The sequence below is a fragment of the Phodopus roborovskii genome, unplaced genomic scaffold (genome assembly GCF_943737965.1).
Source record: "Phodopus roborovskii unplaced genomic scaffold, PHOROB, whole genome shotgun sequence".
NCBI lineage: Eukaryota > Metazoa > Chordata > Mammalia > Rodentia > Cricetidae > Phodopus > Phodopus roborovskii.
This window is the reverse complement of record NW_026126480.1, coordinates 22,600,765-22,622,114: the sequence shown is the minus strand read 5'-3', so window position 1 is coordinate 22,622,114 and position 21,350 is coordinate 22,600,765. Positions and strand designations below refer to the sequence as shown.

The 21,350-nt window shown below is 33.9% G+C and overlaps 1 protein-coding gene across 9 annotated transcripts in view; it reads left to right on the top strand.

Annotated features, from left to right (window-relative positions):
• Window positions 1–21,350, top strand: part of Btbd10 (BTB domain containing 10) — a 57,527-nt gene that overhangs the window by 21,955 nt on the left and 14,222 nt on the right. For 3 of the 9 annotated variants that reach the window (XM_051192718.1, XM_051192717.1, XM_051192716.1), the window contains 2 exons: window positions 16,400–16,596; window positions 18,850–19,135. In XM_051192718.1, coding sequence (XP_051048675.1) covers window positions 16,443–16,596; window positions 18,850–19,135 — 440 coding nt within the window. In that variant the 5' untranslated portion in view covers window positions 16,400–16,442. Of the gene's footprint in view, window positions 1–479; window positions 638–4,730; window positions 5,102–16,399; window positions 16,597–18,849; window positions 19,136–21,350 lie in introns of those variants that run through there. The other 6 variants (XM_051192712.1, XM_051192715.1, XM_051192710.1 and 3 more) reach the window with 4 other exon arrangements.

Below are 21,350 nucleotides of genomic sequence, written 5' to 3'. Positions count from 1 at the left end.
GTAACTTAGAGGTGGAGCATTTGAATAGCCTCCATGAGGTCCTCAGTTTAATCCCTGACAGAGAAAAAAAAAAAAAAGATTCTTTTTAAAGTATCTTAATTTGTGGCAATTAAATATTCCACTTAAAAATGTATATAAAGTAACCATTCTACCAATTATTTTTGCTTTTGGGGTACTGATTGATGTTTGGAAACATGAAATAATTAGATAGTTGTTTAAGTATACTTACTCAATGTAAGTACTATATTATTAACTGTTGCACAAGGGTAGCAAATTTAGCAGATGTATCAAGTGGAGAGTACCTTTAAAAGATTTCAAGGGTTTATTTTAATCTAATTTGTGACATCGTACCTGTTTAGTATTTTGTGATCTACTTAGCACTTACAAGTGTACCATAATAATCTCACGTATATAAAATTCTGTGGCTATTTTATTCTGCATGGAATAGATTTAAAGGTCAACACTACTCTTTTATGTAGGTTATGGGTGCTACATGTGTTCTTTCAGAGCAGTAGTGTGAGGAAACTTGAAGTGGGATGGCAGGACGGCCTCATCCCTATGACAGTAACTCCAGCGATCCAGAGAATTGGGATCGGAAATTGCATAGTAGACCTCGTAAACTTTATAAACATTCAAGGTAGGTAGAAAATATATATATATATATTTACCATATCAAAGCTCTGTCCAACCTGATTATAAAAACCATTACTTCATTTGATTGTGGCAAGCCCTGTCAGGATGTGGCCTTGCTTACAAAGCACTGTGCATGTTTGTTTCTCTAGAAATAGGTTATAGAGAAACATTTGTTTTAATTTTTTAGTATTATGGTTTCTTTGAATACTTTTGCCTCTAGATTATGTTAACATCTTAGTTAACTGCATAATTAGGTGTTATAATTTGATCAGTTTGGAATTTTGGCTATTAGGTTAGTTCTAATGTACTTGAAACTGTCTAATAGAAATTTGTTTCTTCTTTAAATATATTATGTGTGTAGATTTCAAGTGTGTCAGTACTTGCCTCAGGACATTCTTAATATTCAAGTGTATTCTATGGTTTCACTGATCGAATGGAAAAATTCATCTTTCTGGATAGACTATTGGTTCATTTTCAGTTTGATGCATGAAATGAAATTGATCTCAAAAGTTCATCTTTGTCTTTATTATTTTTTAACTTTGATTTTTCACTATGTGATAAAATGAATTTCATTTAGAACACTTTGTAATCTGATATTTTAAGATGTTAACTGACAGCTCAAATTCCACATTGCACAGGTATGTAAGCATGTTTTCATAGAGAATTTTGTCTTCTGACTATTATGTAGAGGATATTACTGAAAGTTTAGTTTTCTTAAATAAAAAATTCTTCTGATCACTGATAACAAATATAAACTTTCTTGAAAATAATACCATAATTTGAAATATTAAAAACTATTTTAAATACCTTAAATTACATTTTTAGAAAGTATATGTGATTAGGTGCTTCCTAACTTCCTGCCTGACAAGATACTTACATATATTGTAGAATTTCATGCGTTGTCTTAAGTTAATGTTAATTTAATTAATTAATGCCACACAGTATAAATTTTTTTTTTGGGGGGTTTGTCTTACTCTTTGTGTTGTTTATGTTTTTCTAGTAGGACTCAGATTTATTTCCTAGATAATTATCTTGTCATTTTTTGGAGGCTTTAATGATACATGAGTTTTATCATTTGTGTGGGACTATAGTTGTATGTATCATAGTGCGTGCATGTGTGTGTTTGTGTATGTGTGTGTATTTCAAGTGAATTTTGTGTTATGCTTTCTAACTCTTTATGTTTCTGTTGGTGTATGATAGTGTATTATTTAATGAAGAAGTGATAAGGGTAGAAATATCATTTGCTTTTAGAAAGGTTCATGCGTTCAGTGGGAAAATTTTATAATAGTGGTGTTTTCATTTCAGTAATCTCTATTTCTGTATCCTTAATGACTATATTTTTAATTTTTTGTGGTGCTGTAGATTGAGCACAGGGCTTTGTATATGCTAACAGCATACTTTACTGCTAGACTTTTCATTAGCAATTTTTCGATGCTGTTTTTGGGTAAGCAATAATAGTTTATTGTAAGATATTAACATGAAATAAAAAATATTAAAGCAGGGCAGTGTAGTGGCAGCATCCAGGAGGCAGAGGCAAGCAGATCTCTGTGAACTCAAGGCCACTCAGGGCTATAGACTGATAACCCTCCTGTGGAGGGAAAGGGAAAGAAGAAATTGGTTTAAGTTTCTTTGAAGCTAGGTGTGGAAGTGCATGCTTGTAGCCCTAGCACTTGGTATAGGTAAAGTTAGGAGGATCAGCAGTTCAAAGTTAGCTGGGGCTGCATGAAACCCTGTCTCAAAACAACAACAAAAATGTTAATGGAGACGACTAGACAGAAGACCTGGGTTCAGTTCTCAGCACCTACATTTGGCAGCTCACAGCACCCTTTAACCCTGGTCTCTGGGGATCCATGTGCCCTCAGGCACCTACATGTGTAGGTATTGTACATAAACTTATGCAAACATGCATGCATACACACAAATAGTTTTTTAATGGTATCAGTTCAGGAGGGAATTCAAAGGATGTCAGGGTGCTGTGGGCACTATTATAGAGTGCTTGACTATTCATATATTAGAGAATTGTAGGACACATAAATCATGGCCCTAACTTGTAAAATGAAGTTTAGAGAAAGGGTCATTGTCAGTTTGAGTTAGGGGAAAATAAGATGAGCTAGTATTGAGGCGCTTAGAGAATTAGTGTGAACAGGGATATATCTGTAAGGACCTTCAGGAGATTACCTTGCCTGGATCTGATGACACAACTTTGAATAGTATATCTGTTTCCATTAGGTAGATGGAAAAAATGAGGTTAATAGTCTTGCTCAAGACCATCCAACATGTAAATCACAAAGCTCTAATTTATAGACACGATTCTCATTCATTTTAAATAATTTATCATTACAGACCAGGTATAATGAACTCATTTCCTATCACTCAGACTGATGTTACTAATTCATGGCTGATATTTTTAAACTCTGTATCTCCATCTATTCACCACCACCCCCTGCTGCCCTTTTCACTCTTAAGTATTTTAACATTTGGGTAAAAAAGAAAATCCCTGTCTTTCATGGGTTGTTGTTGTTGTAGGTGGTGGTTTTGGTACTTAAATCCAGAGGTAAGAGATACCTGATGCATCATAGTTGCTTAAGAATATCAGGGTCAAAATCCTAGTTTGTTTGACTTTTCCCTCATGATCACAAGGTAGATGTGTAGCCCTAGCCATTATCTTTTCCTTCTAGACAAAAGGGAATGAGAAAATCAACATTTTGGGGAATTTCCAACAGTTATCTGCTTACATATAGTATGGCTATCTCTAGATCATGGAGACTGAGAATAAAAAAAAAAAATGTAATTTAGGTATGGTGTCTCCAGCAAAACTGACAATTTATAAATAGTAAAATAGATTTTATAAATAGTAAATAAATGAGCATAATTTTCTTCATTCAATTTTATTAGGTAATTTAAAGGTTGTCTTTTTACATGTGCTGTTTTATGTAGATTTTTAAATAGCCTTTCATTTTTAGTACTTTTGTTTAATGCTCCCTACCTTCATTACTGGCTATGATCAAATAAGTGTGGATTTATTAAAGTAATAATAGTTACTCTCTATGTATACTAGCTTTTGTTGGTAGTTAAGGGCTTGGTATAGTTTCTAGGTAATATAATTATTTTTGAGATTATCATTTAATTAAAACATTTCTTCCTTCCCTTTCCTCTCTTCAAATCCTCCTGTATATATCTTTCCCCAGTCTCCTTCAAATCCATGACCCATTTTTTCATCAGTTGTTATTGCATGTGTATATATATATATGTGTATATGTATATGTACATTATATATATATATATTTCCCACAGTGTCTTTTGAATTTAGATTTGCTATGATGGACCTGCAGTTCGTATACAAATAAATTAAGTTAAAATTAATGTTCTGTGCTATATACATATGTGTTAACTATTATAGTTATATGTATGTAGAGGAACTGCCTAGCTTGCTGAAGTTGTTGACAGTGATTTCATTTGACATGTACTTGGTCTGAAATGTGATAGCTTTTCTTTAAATTACAAATTAGAGTTTTTTAAAAACTATTTTAAAGAAGAAAATTAACACCTCTTTTGTAAAATGTTAAAATGTCTGGCTTAAAAAATAGCACATTAAAAGCCCTTGAATTTGGTAGAATATGACTATGTAAAAACTGCTATCTGAAGTCTGCTCAAGGATTCTAAAGATAAATATCAGACTTTGCAAGGTTTCGTTTCCATACAGAAGCATGCATGCTCATTTTTTTGAGACTACACGAAAACTATACCTTGCAGTTCCCCTTTAATAGTTAAAATAGGAAAGTTTGGTTCTTAACAGAATAGTTGTCGGGTGGATTCTTAGGTATTTTCCTTGTGGCTTTAAAGAGCTCACTGTCTACAAGGGATACACTGATACTGGAAGGAATGGAATTATCTGCATCCTCCTTCCTAAAACCTGGCAAGCTGTCAGAGCTAGAATTAGCTTTACAGATGGCATTTGGCAACATATCTACATATCTCTAAGCCCTGTCTCCTGCGTTTTCTTCCACCTGCCTATCAATTACAATATCCAATCACTGTTCAGGAATGGAGAAGTGGGATGATCACAGCTCAGATGATGCTGTTTGGTTAGAAACGTCAGTGCTGCACAACCCACGGCTGAGTCAGTGTCTGTGAGAAAATGAGCTGAATTAATATTTAGAGGGGGTTGAATCTCTGAACATTTAAAGCTTAAATATCTGCAACAGCAGGATTACACAGTAGAAAGGGGAAAGCTAAAGGAAGTCTGTGGACAGGTGAGGTAGGAGGAGACTGGAAGATTTTCTGATTGTTCAGAAGAATCTTGAGGATGATGGAAATACCAGATGAACTAAAGTTTCCTAGTAATGCCCAAGGATGCTGACCTGGCTTCCAGTGCTGCATTGTTTGAAAAAGCAGAGTCCCTTTACACTCTGATTTTAAATTTTTTTTCTTGTTTTTGTGTGTCTACCCTGGCATATACTAAAGGAAGGTGTGTATTCTTTTTTTACATGCTATCTCTGGGTTGTAACTATATACAAGAAAGAATATAAGAGAGGTAGAAAGAGAAATGTTGGCCTTTGTTTCATAATAGGCATTTACATTTCTAAATTTAAAAGACCATACTTCTGGTTTCAGTTTAATGGCACATTTAAAATAAATGGAGTATATTATTATTGTTTTCATGGGTTTGGTGCTTTGTTATTTCATATAACCTGAGAATGCATTATATTTAGTATTTTATGAATGCAAAACTTAACTAAGGAAACAAATTTTGAAGCAATTTGATACATTGAAAATAAAATTCAAGATAAAGAAAATGAAATAATTATCTCAAGATGGAATTAAGGAGATTTTTGCTTTGGAATGAATTAGTGATAAATGGAACTGTTTATATGTAGTAATTTTTTACAAGACTGAATTTGTTTGAATGGGGATGCTCTGTTTGGGTAAGTGACTGTCTAGTCCACAGGATTCGAGCAGAGGATCGAAAAGCTGCTACTGAGAGAATCGCCAGACACAATCTTTGTGTTAAATTAATTTAATGTTAAATCAGATAAAAAAAACTATAGACCAGGATAATTGCTCTTTGGTGTGATAGTTTAAATCTTCACAGGTGACAATGCGTACTTGATTAAGAAATTTTAGCACAATTTAGCATGTTAATAAATCTTCCTCTGCCTTCATTACCAGTTATTTTGTAGGGACTTTTGGTATATTCAGTGTATTAAAATTACTTCATTCTAATGCAAGTAATTATAACATTTTTGTCTTATTTCACTGCCTAGTCTCTAAAAATATGAATTATCATTCAATTATTCTGATATATGTGTGTGCATGAATATATTATTGTATATATTATATATTTATATTGATTATGTGGTATATGCATAAATATATAATATTATATTGGGAATCTTGAAGCCTAAAATTATTTTATAAGCTTATTACCATAATGAAATTATAAAAGGAGAACTTCAGGTTGAATCTTCTTACCTCATACTTTGTAGAATGCTTTTCTCTGGTTCTGCTCGTTCTTTTCTGATAATAATGCTTGTCTTATTATGAAAGTGGTACATATTCATTACATAAATATGTTAAGGATTTAAAACATATAGAAGAAATGTTATTGTTCTAGTTAAAAAAATACTTCAGATGTTGCATTTTTAACCAAATATGAATATATGTATACCATTCACATGTAGCCTTAAAATGACTTCCAGATATTGTTATATGTTCTGTTATATAAGATACATTCTAAAAATTATGAAGCTTCTGTCATGGTTATCTATAGCAGAGTTGGGTTATACAGATATATATATATATATATCTGTATATATATGTCATTTAATTAATTGTAGTTCTTCTGAAACTTAACCAGAGAAATGATTAACATGGTTTCATATTATATTTCTTCAAAAAGAAGGATGTCTTAAGGAGTTAAGTAAAAATGTAATTTTGATTTTATTTTTTTCTGACAGTAAACTTGCTCTGATTTCATCTTGAGTTCATTAAAGATATACATGGTGTTTTAAATGAAGCAAATAGCTGTAAAGTATTTAAGTCCATATAAAAATAAAAAAGAAAAATAGGGTCCAAATGAGATGAGTCTTTAGAAAATGGAAACACTCTCCAGTTTCTTCTGGGTCATTTAATGAAGTACTAAGATAGGTTCAGGGAATTGTAATACTGGTGTATAACAATGAAGGAGAGACCTCAGCTCTGTTTTGAAAGCTTCTTAGAGAAGAACGCTAGAAACCAATAACAAATAATAGAACAAGCATTGCTAACGACATGGAAACCAGTAGAAGGAGACATAAGAAAAGGGTGCAAATTATCCAAGAAAGGAATTGCATTCAATCATGGTCTTCCAATTATTAGTAATTTTTGTATAGAAGCATAAGAACTGTTAAAAAATCCTGGGTCTGATTTTAAATCATGTACAACACATTGGAACAGAAATATGACTAACTTAAAGAAGACCAGATGAAAATGTGAAATGTGTTTTTAAAAAGTAGACTAACTTTAAATTTTCTCTTATGCAGTTAGTATAACATGTACCCTTCAAATATGTGTTGCCCCCCCCCCTTTGTAGAAATACCCTTGAATGTATGGTAGATCAGGTAACTAAATGTAAAGAATTCTAAGGGTATATGTAAGGTCTCTTAGACACCATTATATGGCTTTAATGCTGTGTATGAGAAGGTCCTAAGGATGGTTGTTAATAAATGACACAAAACAACCATGTAGTATGGCTATTGTTATTCCTTCATACCCTCCCTACCATTCTCTGTTATCAAGAACTCATATATAAAGAAAGAACCACTTTCAGATATTTGGAAAATTGTAATGTGGTAAAGAAATTAAACTTGGTTTGAGTCAGATTTACTTGAGGCTAGCAGCATGAACCCTGAAATTGTGTCATATCTCAGACCTCGGACTTAATTAACCCTGATTTCAGACAACTAATGGATAAATTAATTAGATTACTAGATATATCCTGAACTTTCAGCTAGAGGTCACAGATGTTATTAAGATATACCAGGGTACCAGGGTATGATTTTTGTTAGCTAGTTTGTCTGCTTGTTTTTGTCAATGGTGTTTTTTTCTTTGTTGTTGTTTTTGTTTTTTGAGACAGGATTTCTCTGTGAAGTCCTGGCTGTCCTGGAACTCACTTTGTAGTCCAGGCTGGCCTCAAACTTACAGAGATCCTGCTGCCTCTGCCTCCCGAGTACTGGTATTTAAAAGCATGCATCACCACAGCCTGGCTTGATCAAGGTGTTTTATCACAACAACAGAAACCTAAGACAGAAGTATTAAGATAACTTCTCAAAGTAACAATTACTGCTGTTATACTTGTCAGGTCTCTCTGCTGCATTATGGTCACCATCTATAAATGAATACCAGTCACACTGTCGATATTACAGTTTTTCATGTTAACAATTTTCTGATACGAATGCTATTATGTCAGTGGCTTCTGAAATTCTGTTGTCTTAGTTCTGCTCCTCTTTCCTTTCATTTCTTTTTTTAAATTATAAACTGTTTGGCCTATTGTTCAGGCTATTTACTAACAAACTTTTACAACTTAAATTGACCCATAATTCTTAGCCATGTGGCTAGGTACCCTTTCCCAGTAAGGCATTCTCATATTGCTTCCTCTGCCTCTGGCTGGTGACTCACTATCCTTCCCTCTCCTTTCTTAAGAACTTGCACATTGCATGAATACTGTTGTCTTTGTTTGATTTGCTTTTCACTTTTGAGGATATTACTTTCAATTCTGCTGTAATTGTTTTAAAAATTGTGACTCTGTGTGTGTGTGTGTGTGTGTGTGTGTGTGTGTGTGTGTGTGTGTGTGTGAGATGTTTTAAATGAGAATGGTATTTAAATGCTTGGTCTACAGTTGGTGAGACTGGGAATGATTAGGAAGTGTGGCCTCATTGGAGGAAGTTTGTCACTGGGTAGGCTTTAAGATTTCAAAAGCCCATGCCATTTGTATTTTCTCTTTTCCCCCTTCCCCACCTCCTCCCCTTCCTCTCCCTCTTCAGTTAAAAGCTATCAACTACTGCTTCAGCACCATGAATGTGTGCTGGCTGTCATGCTTTCCAGCCAGACTATAACTGGTTGAAACCCTGAGCTCCAAATAAATGCTTTCTATCTTAGCTGCCGTATTCATGGTATTTGTCATGACAATAGAAAAGTTACTAAGATCTGAATATGTAAGAGTTATTATTCTTTGATGTGGGAATTCCCCCTCCCCACTACCACTATCAAGGTACAGAAAAACTTCCCAACTCTAACCTTTGTCAAGCCATGAGTTGTTTCTCCAATATTTTCATTTTGATGTGTTAGTATATAAGCTTCTGCTTTTTTTTTTTTTATTCATACAACATAATGCCCTTGAGATTCATTCACAAAGTTAGGCTTATTAGTAGTTTTATTATACATTTTTTATTTAAATAAGAATGATATTCCATAGTTTGGCTATACCCTGGCATATTATCTCTTCAGGAAACAGTGGTTTGGGTCATAAACTTCAAAGGACTATTTAGAGTTGTACTTTTAAAACATGATACATTACTTTTGAATGACAGTTCTGTTGTAGGACTTATAGTTTCATTGTACAAACTGAGCCCTTTTGAAATTAATAAATTAGAGTTCCATAAAGAAATAAGCAGCATTGTAAGTTAAAGTTGTAAAAATTTTAAATGCGGGTAGGTGTTTTGATTGACTTTTTATGTAAAGTGGGTTTATTTACATAGCAGAAAGTAGTATAAGTTAATGGTTCCTTATTGCTAAGAAACTGTAATCTGAAAGGATTCATGATTGAGGAATCTGATGTGGATGATTGTCATAGCTTTATTGGTTAGTGTTGGTCAGTGAGCTCTGTAGATGGTGGTCAATTGATATAGAAGCTGCTTTTAATCTGTTGAGATAAATATGTTTGGTTTCTGAGACCATGAACTATACAGCTGTGTGTAAGAGTCTGTGTAGACTGAGGGGGAAAACTTTAGTGTGAGTGAGTGAGAAACTGTGGAAGGAAAAAAGACTAGTAGAAGAAAAGCTTGATTGAAATTTCTTATGCATAATGAACATGTCTCAGTAGTGGTTTCCTGGTATGGTAGTCTCAAGCAGGTTGTGTGGCCAAAAAAAAAAAAAAAAAAAAAAGTTTTGGTATACAGTTTGGTAAGTTTAGATATTTTATGCACCCATAAATCCTCAACCACCATGAGTATGGTGATGTATATTTCATATCCAAAAGCTTCCTGAGTGCCCTTTTCTTTTCCTTTTCAATTGCCTTCTGACTCTACCTATAGTCTGTATTTCCCAGAATTTTACCCAGTATTTTGTATGTTTTCCTCTTTCAGTTGACATAGTTGTTTTGAGATTTACTCCTGCAGTAAGTTACATAACTTGTGAAAAATATTTATGTTTTATTGAGTCTTATCAGCTGTAGGAATATAACACAATAGTTTTATCTACCTGCCCATAGGCATCCAGCAGTTTCCAATTTGGAGTGGTTACAGATAAAACTTAGAAAAGTATTTGTATATGTAGCTTAAGGGTTTTTTGTTTGTTTGTTTTTTGAGAACCTGTCCTGGATCATTTTTGTAGACCAGGCTGGCCTCAAATTCACAGAGATCCTCCTGCCTCTACCTCCCTGGGATTTAAAGGTGTGCACCACCATGGCCCAGAGTAGGTTAAGTTTTATAGATACATGTTTTATCTCTTGATGGGTAAAATATACTAGTCACATCTCGGCTATGTGACTAGTATGTTTTATTTCTCATGAAACAAGCTATTTTCCAGAACAGTTTCCAAAGTGAGTGACCCAAGTCTTGAACATGTGGACTTTTGGGGAGACACTGAGATCCAGACTATAGCCCTTTAGTAGCACACTGCAATTAGAGGCCCTTGACTTTGTTTCTCTCTTCCTGGGCAGAGTATTTTGAATGTGATCCATGGATACTCTTTATCTGCTTGATGAAGTGCTGAGTCTTTGATTTGGTTTGGTTTGGATTTTAGATTTAAATCAAGAGTAGATTTGGATTTTGTCAAATTATTTTATCTCTATATTGAGATATGTTATTTCCTTCAATAACTAATAGCATTATTTAACCAATCCTGGGTTTTTACATAAATTGCATTTAATTAGTGATATTATTATATTTTCACATAGTGCTGTAATGCTCAAAAACACTTATACTATTTGTTTATAGTTTTCTTGAGATGCCTTTTGTTTTTGTTGGGATAATGCTGACCTCATAATGAGTTGGGAAGTTCTGTGTTTTCAGTTTTATGGGATAGTTGCATAGGGTTAACCCTTTGGAACTGGAGGGTTTTTTTTTTTTTTTTTTTGAAGGAATGTTTTAAATTATAAATTCAATTTCTCTAGTATATATAGAGCTGTTTAGCATATCTGCATTCTTGAGTGAACTGTGGTAGGTTTGTAATTTTCCCAAGTTACTGAATTTTGGAATGACTATTATCATCATCGTCAATGTCATTATTATGATATTACTAGCTGTTCTTTGAATTTCAGTAGACTTTGAACATACCATTGCTGACAGTAGCCATTTGTGCCTTCCTTCTCAGTCTTTTTCCTAAGTGACTAGGGTCAAGGCTTCTTAACTTTACTGATCTTCTAAGCTTTTGCTTCCATTGGTTTTCTTGATTGTTCTTTTGTTTTATAATTATACTGATTTTTCACTCTGCTCTTTGTTGGTTTTTTCTACTTTTCTTTGGATTAAGTCTTTCTATTTCTTGATAAAAAAAAACTAAGGTCATTGAATTTGGCCCCCTAAGTACTAGTATACTATCATGCCATAGCACATTTTGATATGTTGGTGATTTTTAGTTTCTTTGTGTTTGGAATTTTAAAACTTCTTTTCTACTCTTGTTTACTTAATTTCTGAATCTTTATTTTTCAAATATGTTTCAATTTTAATTTAATTCTGTTATAGTCAGAAAGTACTTTGTATGATTAAGTTCTTTTAAGTTTGATGAGATTTGGTTTATTGCCTAGAATATGGGTTGTTATTGTAAATGTTTGTGTTCACATAAAAAGTATGATTTTCCTGCTGTTCTATGAAGTATTGTATATGTCAGGCCAAATCAGTTGATAGTGTTATTAAAATCACATTAATTGGTTTCTGTCTCCTTCCTCTACTAAATATTGCAGTAGGCATGAGAGTATAGGTCAGTGTGCACTTATGCATAAATCTCTCAGTTTAATCCTCACTACCATAATACATAAGTAATCAAGTAAGTCAATATAAAAATAATATAAGGACCTTAAAAATCTTTAGTAATTGTAGGGTTACCTATTCTCATTTTATCAGTTTCTGCTTTGTGATTTGAGGCAGAAAAACATTTGAGTTATGTATTATGTATTCTTAATGAAAGAACTTAGTCTTTGAGCTCTATTTTGCTGTTACAATGTCTGTCACCTATACCTTCATATTTAATTTGTGTTTCCTGTAGGCAGGATAGTTAGGTGTGGCTTTTGTATTTGTCAAATAGTTTCTTTTATGGTGTAGATCATTTATATTTTAGTGGCCTAGATAATTTGTATATGATTATCAGCTTGCTATTATTTTCTATTTATTCCTTTTTTTCCTCCCGTCTTTCTGATTTTTCTCTTGTCATCTTTTGGTTCAACTGGCACGTATTTCTGGTGTGTATTTCTATGTGTGCTTGCACACACAGGTATGTAGAGGCCAGAGATTGATGCTATCTTCCTCTATCACTCTCTTGCTTGTTTTTTGAAACAGGATCTCTTCACTAAACCTGGTTGGCCAGAGAGCTTTGAGAACTACCCTGCTTCCCATCCCTGAGGCTGCAGACACATTACTGTGTTCGCCTTTTACATGGATGCTGGGGATCTAAACTTAGGTTCTCATGCTTATGAGGCAAAATACTTTTACCCATTGAGTCCCAAATAATTGTGTGTGTGTGTGTGTGTGTGTGTGTGTGTATTTTATTTCAGTTTTTAACATTTTAACTAAAATTCTATGTTGAATGAATGATTGTTTTAGCATTTCCAGTACACTATCTTTAATCTACCTTCCAGCAATATGCCAATTCTTATGTAGTATAAAGCCTCACAACAGTGTACTGCCATTTCTCCCATCCCACATTTTGTACTATTGTACTCATCTGCCTGTTATAAACCTCATGTCATATTGTTACAAATGTTGTTCAAGCTAATCTTTTAAGAAGATTAAAACAGTAAGAAGAGTAATATTTTTCCCATGAAGTTATTCTGTTCAGGGTCCTTCATTCCTTGTAGAGATCCACATTGTTACCAGGCATTATTATTTTTTCTTCTACTAGAATTGTTTCCTTTTGCCTTTTGAATAGATGTGATCAATTTTATATTTTGTCTTAAAATGTCAGTATTCTCCTTTTGATTTTGAAAGATGGTTTTGTTCTAGACCCATGGGAACCTATATGCTGTTGCATTTTTTCTTTTAAGTGTATAGGCATCTGTCTTAGTTAGGGTTTCTTTTCCTGTGAATAGACATTTTGAATGACCACAGCAACTCTTACTAAGGAAAGCATTTAGTTGTGGGTAGCTTGTAATTTTAGAGATTTAGTTCATTATTAGCATGGCAGGAAGCATAATGGCTTACAGGTAGGCATTGTGTTGGAGAAGGAGCTGAGAGATCTACATTTTGATCTGCAGGTAACAGGTAGTGAACTGAATATTGGGCATATCTTGTGCATATATGAGACCTCAAAGCTCACCCCCACAGTGGTACACTTCCTCCAATAAGGCCACACCTACTCCAACAAAACTACACCTCCTAATAGTGCCACTTACTTTGGGGGCCATTTTCCAAACCACCACAGCAACTTATTGTGCATTTCAAATCTGTAGCTTTGTAATTTTCATCAAATTAGGGAGAAGTCCAGACTTTGTTTATATACCATATTTTTACCTTTTCACTTTTCTTCCTTTATGGATTCCATCCAGTAGGTCATATTTGAATTTGGCCCACACCACACACAAGCTCTATTTATTTTGTTTTTTATACTGTTATTGTGAAGCTGTTTAAACGGGAATAACTGCAGTCCTGTTACTGTCTTGGCTAGAGGCAGGTACTGGGTATGAGCTACTTTCTCTCCTATCTTGGTTAACATAGTGCACATTCTTTTGAATGCCGCCCAAAGCAGAACTGTCTTTTTGACTTACTTGTCCTTGTTCTTTATTTTGTACTTTGTCTGTAGAGTGTTTAACTCATCTAAAATTACTTAATCAAGTAGAGGAGAATATAATTTGTCTTCTGTAACACTTGATTTTTGAAGGCTGATTCAGGGTGTATGCTATTTGGCTTATAAAGAAAAGATACTTGTATGTGAAGACAGTTGGTATTTATTTAAAACCTAAGCAGTTTAGAAATGAAGACAATATTTCAGTAGAACACTTAGTGTCTAATTTTTTAAGCTAAAATGATGTCTTGTAAAAACACCTTTTAAATTTATTAGTCTGCTTATTCAAACTGAACATTTAGTCTGTGTTTGCCTGAGCCAAAGTTGTGATTGGACAGTCCATAAAATTACAAGATCACATTTAGGAAATTTGCTTTCTTGTAGTTCAAAATGATTAAAACTTAGCACTGAGCATAATAGAGGTTTTTGGGGCTTCACCACCCCCACATGCGTTCCTTCTATTAATATGAACTCCTTTAATTCTGCTTCAGAAATTCTGGTTCCAGTAGTAGAATCTCTTGGTTCTATTTGAAGAAAACGGTTGTGTTCTAAGAATATAACTGCTCCCTTCTTTTTCTGGAAGGAACATGAGAGTGGAAAGTTTTTTGTCTTCTTAAGGCAACTGCTAACAGGCTGACTTCATCTCTCCAGGAGTAACTGAGTCTGCCTTATCTTCTATACCTGTACTCTCTGTTATAGCAGGGTGGTGATTGACTTCCACAGTGAAGCAAACCACAAAAATAACAAAAGCAGTATAGTTAATAAACTAACAACAACAACAAAAAAAAGATAACCTTGAGTCACTGAAGGATTTAAATCTGGCTTTGGAATTGAAGATTACATTTTAACCAGTGTGGTTTTGGTAAAAGAAAGTATTGTAATGTAGAGGGGACATCAGAATGAAGCAAGACTCAGCTTACAGAGTCACTACCATCTTGGTTAGTGTTGTATGACTAAGCAAACTTGGAAGTTTGAACTCTTCTGTCCTTATATGTTGTAACTAAACAATTAGCATTAAAGAGGTGCATTGTGGCTGGTGCTTTGCTGCCCTTTCTGTTTAATATACTTGGTTTACTCCTAACATCAGTTGTAGAAAGTAGATGGAGTCTTAGAACCTTCATTGTACAGATAGGAGCCTATTTCCAGAATGTTAAATAACTCAAAATATTATATAAGTAGTAAAGGAGAGTTTGGCTCTAAATCTTTATTACTGTACAACCAAGACTTCCTTCTACTTCTAAAATATGCTATACTGTTTTTTAAATTTTGAGCTGTCATACAAACTAACATGCTACATTGCCAAATTATCTCGGGTCTGGCTGTGATTACTACCATTACCTTTTCTATACCTGCATTGTATTTTCATTGTTTATTTTTTGTTTCCATTTTCATTATTAAAATTCTATATATTTTTCAGGAGTTAGTGACTAGCTCTAAAAGTTTCTAGTTAATCTACATGCTTATTTGTGATTTTCGTGGGACTCGCGTGTGGAGGTAAAGAGAACCCTTGAAGGACAGGGTTCTCTCCTTCCACCAGGTAGGTCCCTGGGATCCAACTCAGTTTGTCAGGCCTGGCAGCCAGTGAGTGCCCTTACCCGCTGAACCGTCTTGCCAGCCCCCTAACATTAATCTTTTGGCAGTGCCTTCTTCTTTTAAGATTCTAAAGATTTTATCTATCTCTCATTTCATTTAGTAGTTACGTATTTGTGATGTACGTGTTTTACATTTAGAAGTTAGATAACATAAATTGTTGACATTTTCTGTGTGTATTATTGATGAGTTATTGCTACATTGGTAAGCTCTAGAGAGAGCTTCTTTTTATTGGCACTTAAACTGATAAGAACAGATGTTAATACTAGATCTTAAATTGTCATTTAATACATAGCTGTGCCTGTAGTATACAAAACATAATACTGAGAGTGAATTCTGTTACTAGATTATTTTAGCTAAATGATGTTCTCAGTTACTTCTCGCAGTAAAATTTAGTTCATGTAACATATAGAATTTTTTAAATTTTCTGACTTTCTAGAATCAGAAAGAGTATTTTAGAGAAGTACTTTTCAAAAATTAAAATAGTAATAACAACAAATTTGAAGAAGTTCTAAAAATGAGTTCATCATGTTTTCTTGGAGACTTGTTTGATAAGAACAGTTATTTTGCCCAAACCTCTTTTTTTTTTATTTTAGTGTTTTAGAATTTGATGCTCTCTCCATCTGAGATTACTTTACAAAGCAATTTAAAATACCTGTGTACTTCCTGTTACTAAGCATACTTATAGAAGTCAGTTGATGCCATAAATAATAGTGAATGCCTGTAATACCAGTACTGGGTGGTAGGAGAGTTTTAATTTTCTCATCTATAAAACACTGAATTTGATTATGGTTTTTATGAACACATTACTCCAGAATTTGTCAAACCTAAGAGTTCATGTTCATAAATCAGGTTTCAGAATACAAAAGTAACATTTGATTTTGTACTTAAAATATCAGTCATGTTAATCATGTTTTCATTTAAAGCACATTGCTCTCTTACTCTCTCTCTCTGCTTTTATGGTTAATTCCCTTTTCTAACCTATCAGCACTGCCTCACGAGTTGCTAAGGGAGGAGTCGACCACACCAAAATGAGTCTTCATGGTGCTAGTGGGGGACACGAACGATCAAGAGATAGACGGAGGTCAAGTGACAGATCACGAGATTCATCTCATGAGCGAGCAGAGTCTCAGCTTACTCCTTGTATTCGAAATGTGACTTCACCAACACGACAACACCATGTTGGTACGTAAGATCATCTCATACCACCAGTTCTCGTCATCAGGCCTCTTTACAGTTATGATGATGTTTAGTTATGCATATACTTGAGTAAGGTTCACTTCTTTGTTATGATTCAGTTTTTGTATATTAGCTGAATTTTGATTCTTAAAAAGACAGCTTAATAAATCAAACATAAAGGTGAACTTTCAATTTGGGATCACTCTTATAAAAGTAACATGAAGAGCCTTTGAAGCTATGATAGAGACTTTTAAAATTTCAAGTTAATGTATACCTCACTGGGTAAAAATATATACACAAAAAGGCTTATTATAAAATATAGTAAGCTAATTTTTTGCTGGTTAATCATGCTAACGAATAAAGTAAAAGAATAACCATTGTAGGGTTTTGATTTTATTCTTATTTTTGACTGGGTTCCAAATTTAATAATAAAAGTAGAAGAATGATAAGTGTTTTACCATCTTAACAACTTGGGTCTTTTCCCCTTCCTTCTTGTTAACACATGAGCATAATTGTCAGAATAGCACACTGTATGACTACCAAGTACAAGTCTGAAGTAAATGTGCCTAAGCAGTATGAAATTGTTGCTTTTTAAAAATCCCCCCCCCCCCACAGGGAAGGTATAAATAACAAACTTAGATTTGGGCCCGGGGCATAGCTTCTGTGACCTTTTTGCTTAGTATGCACAATGTCCCTGGGCTCAATCTCCACCATGTGTGTATGTGGGAGCATGTTTAGGTGCTTTGTGTGTGTGTGTGTGTGTGTGTGTGTGTGTGTGTGTGTGTGTGTGTGTGTGTCTTGATAGTAGAGCATGTACAAGGCCCTTCCAAACTACTAAATTTGATAGTCTCTCATAATCTGTTATAAATTGGAATCATTTAAGTTGGGTCTCATTAGGCAGAGAAGTTGACAATATCTAAATAGGTCCTTGAAGAAATGGCCAGAAGTAACAAAAAGTTACTAGTCTCTTCCACATAGAGTTAGTCTCAGAGAAATAAGAAGAGTATATAATTATTTTATCACTCGGATAAATTTTGCTTTGGGGATGCTACCAGCCTTGTGGAAACAGAAATTAAAGGAGGGAAGGGTGTCAAAATAGCTCTGGAGCTATAGCAAAGCTGATTTTATAATCAGCATGCTGTACAGAATGTTCTAAGTAGCCTGAGTCATGAAGAAATTTGGCAAAAAGCTGATGAGATAGAGGTACGTTTTTAGGTCACCTTTAAATTTTAGTGATCTAACCTTTAGATGAAACTTACCATAAAAATCTTAGTTTTTATTTTCCTTTTATAGGATATTAGAATATTTAACAATATTTTCTGCCTATGGAAATTATTGACAGTTAAGAAAGTTTGCATCATTGCTTTATAATGCAAAAGTGAGGCTTGGAAGAAAATATATCAGTGGAGCAGAGCAGAACAAGCCCATAAACATAGAACTAGGGAAGAGCAAGGTCATCATGAACTACATAGTGAATTTGAGGCCAGCCAGTCTGTATAAGACCCGGTCTAAAACAAACAGAAAGAAAGCAGTATTCTGTTAACTACTAAACTCACTTTCTTTGGTAGTCATTAAAGGTTTTTTGTTGTTTTTACTTGTTACTGTCCGTACTGAAATTTTTTTCTTTTTCAGATCTTCTTTTTATGAGGGGGAAAAAAATGCTGATTTTAATGTGATGTTATAAATACAATGCATTTCTACATTTCACATTCTGAATAATGTTAACTGTTTTTAGTAATTACAATGGTTTTTTAAATTGTTCTCAGGCTGTGTATAGGAAGGCCAAGGTGAGAGGATCATGAGTTCGAGACCAGTCTGGGTTATGTAGCAGTACCCTGTCTCAATAATAAAAACCAAAAGAAAACAACAACTTTTTCAAATTGACAATCTTTTTAATCTTTTATTTTTATTCTTGTAAATAGTTTTAATTCTTGTAAATTGTGTTAATTTTCCATGTTTATTTGACTTAGAATATTTTTATTTTTATATATTTTTCATAATTTTATTTTATAATTTTATTATTATAATAATAAAAGATTTACCTTAACTCTGATATTTGGCTGGGTTAATATCAATTAGCTAAAATATCTTAGAAAACATTTTTGTGTTTTATTCTTGCATTTGTTGAAAATGTATTTGAAATAGGAAAAACAGAAATGCTGCAATTTAAAAGAACTTGTCTATATCAGACATTTTAGAAGATACAGTTCTTGAATCTTTTTAAAGAAAATTTGTATGACCCTATCATTTTTGTTGCAGAACGAGAAAAAGATCATAGTTCGTCTCGCCCAAGCAGTCCTCGTCCTCAAAGAGCATCCCCAAATGGCTCCATGAGCAGTGCTGGGAACAGTAGCAGAAACAGTAGTCAGTCAAGCTCAGATGGTAGCTGTAAGACATCTGGGGAGATGGTGTTTGTGTATGAGAATGCAAAAGAAGGGGCTCGGAATGTGAGAACATCTGAGCGAGTGACACTGATAGTGGATAACACCAGATTTGTTGTGGACCCATCCATTTTTACTGCGCAACCAAATACAATGTTGGGCAGGTTTGTTTCATTTCTATTCATTATATTACTACTCTAAAGCTTTTCACAATGGTGTGTGTGTGTGTGTGTGTGTGTGTGTGTGTGTGTGTGTGTGTGTGGTTATTAAGTTTTGCAGTAAACTTTCTGCTATAGGGAAGACTGTAGTAGTCCTAGTTTATAGATGAAAGAACTGGATTTTTGGAAGTTAAATTATTTGTCTAAGTTAATGCAAGTAAAATATGGGTAGAACAAAGCTTGAATTTGGTTTTATTTGTAATGATTATTTTGTAGTACTAGTAGCAATAGCAAATGTATTTGTCATTAAAGTCAGAACACTAAAGGATCTCTGTAAATTGATCTGATAGATTGAGTCTAATCAGATGAATCTTAGCATTGATATGTTTCCCAAACAAGTTCCTAAAACCAGTTACCAGATATAGAAGGAAAACAGTTTGATTAGCTGTGAAGTTAATTTGAAATGCCAGTTTGTTGTAGATACTTAAGGTGGGGTAAATGGATGTCTTTGAAAAGTATATAGGGTGTAGTTGGGAAGCATCTTGAGTAGTTACATAAGTTTGCAGTAATGGGGGGACCACAGTGCCGGGACTGTGGAATGGATTTTTCTACATGCCTAAAATAAGGGTCAAACACTTTAGTGTAAGATCAGTTATTTTTTGTTTATAACTAAATTGGGGGGATATAATTAAAATTCCTGTTTTTTGTGATGGCTGTAGGGGCTCTAGAGACGAGGGAAATAGGAGGAAAGAGAAAGACTCAGTATAGAACAAATGCTAGTGTTGTGATATTGTATACATTTTGAGTAGCTAAATAATTTCTTTAAATGACATTGGACTTGAATATGCATTTCCATGAATATGTATTTTTAGTTTTATTAAGAGATGATGAAGCTATGGGGATGATGCCTTGATGTTGTTCTACTTTAATTTTACATAATAATTAAAATGAAGTAGAAATTGCGTGACACTTCATTCTTGAGAGGCTTTTCAGTCAGTGGAGGAGTCTGTTCAGGTGGTATACTAAAGCATATCTTTGGGGATGAAAATAAATATTCATAGGAACTGGGAAACACTTTGCATTCTTTTTGGAAACTTTAAAACAAAACAGCTTTGTTCTTCATGGATTTCCATATTATAACAAAAGAATGAACCATTTAAATTAAACTACTGGGTAAAATACTTGAAATAATAGTGTTTACTTTGGAAATAGTAGCATCATTGAATTCAGAGGCTTAACTATTTTTAATTAATGATTTCAAAATTTTTTCTCAGTACTGGTTGAACTATTCATTGCAAAATAACTACTTTTTTTTTTTTTTCTCAGTAGCTACTGGGAAAGGTTCAATAGTATCTTAAACATAAAATTCCAGTTTTTTACTTATATTAAAATAAGGGCTAAGAGGTTTTTACTCATTTAAACTTTTCTGTGTCCCTCCCTCCCACTTTTGCTTTTTTAAGACAGGGTTTCTCTGTGTATCACTGGCTGTCCTGGAACTCACCCTGTAGACCAAGCTGGCCTAAACTCAGAGATTCACCTTTCTCTGATTCTCAAGTGTGAGGACTAAAGGCTTGTGTCACCATGCCTGTCCATTTAACTGAACTTTTCATTCTCTATCCTCTCTGTTCCTCATTTGTTTGCTTGGTTGGTTTACTTACTATTTATTTTTGAGACAAGGTCTCACTATGTAGCTCTGAATGTTCTGGGTTGGCTTTTGAATTCAAAGAGAGTCAAATGCTGGAATTAAAGGCATGTGCCGCCTCACCCAGCTCATCCTCTATTTTTATTTTGGCAGTTAATTGCTTATTTTTCAATCCTAGGATGCAAATCTTAAGAATTTTGAGTAGAACGCTTTACATTTGGAGTTTGTGAAACATTAAATAGCCTTAACTTTCACATATCATCTTATTTTTTCCAGCTTAGCTTGCCCTATGTTCTGTTAATATTTCACAGCTTTCTGATGAACAGTAATTTCATGGAAAGAACACTATCCCCACAGAATAGAAATCATCCTTTCTCTAGAATGATTGTTTTTCTTATTTTTATTCCTATTTGGTGTGTGTGGGTAGGGGAGAGTAATGATCAGGCTCTTGCTGTATAGCTTCAGGGAGGCCTAGAATTCCCTGTGTAGCCCAGGTTGGCTTTGAATCTATGACAGTGCTCCTGCCTCAGTGTTCTGATGAGATTACAGGTGTGAACTGCTCATACCTCCATCAGAGGA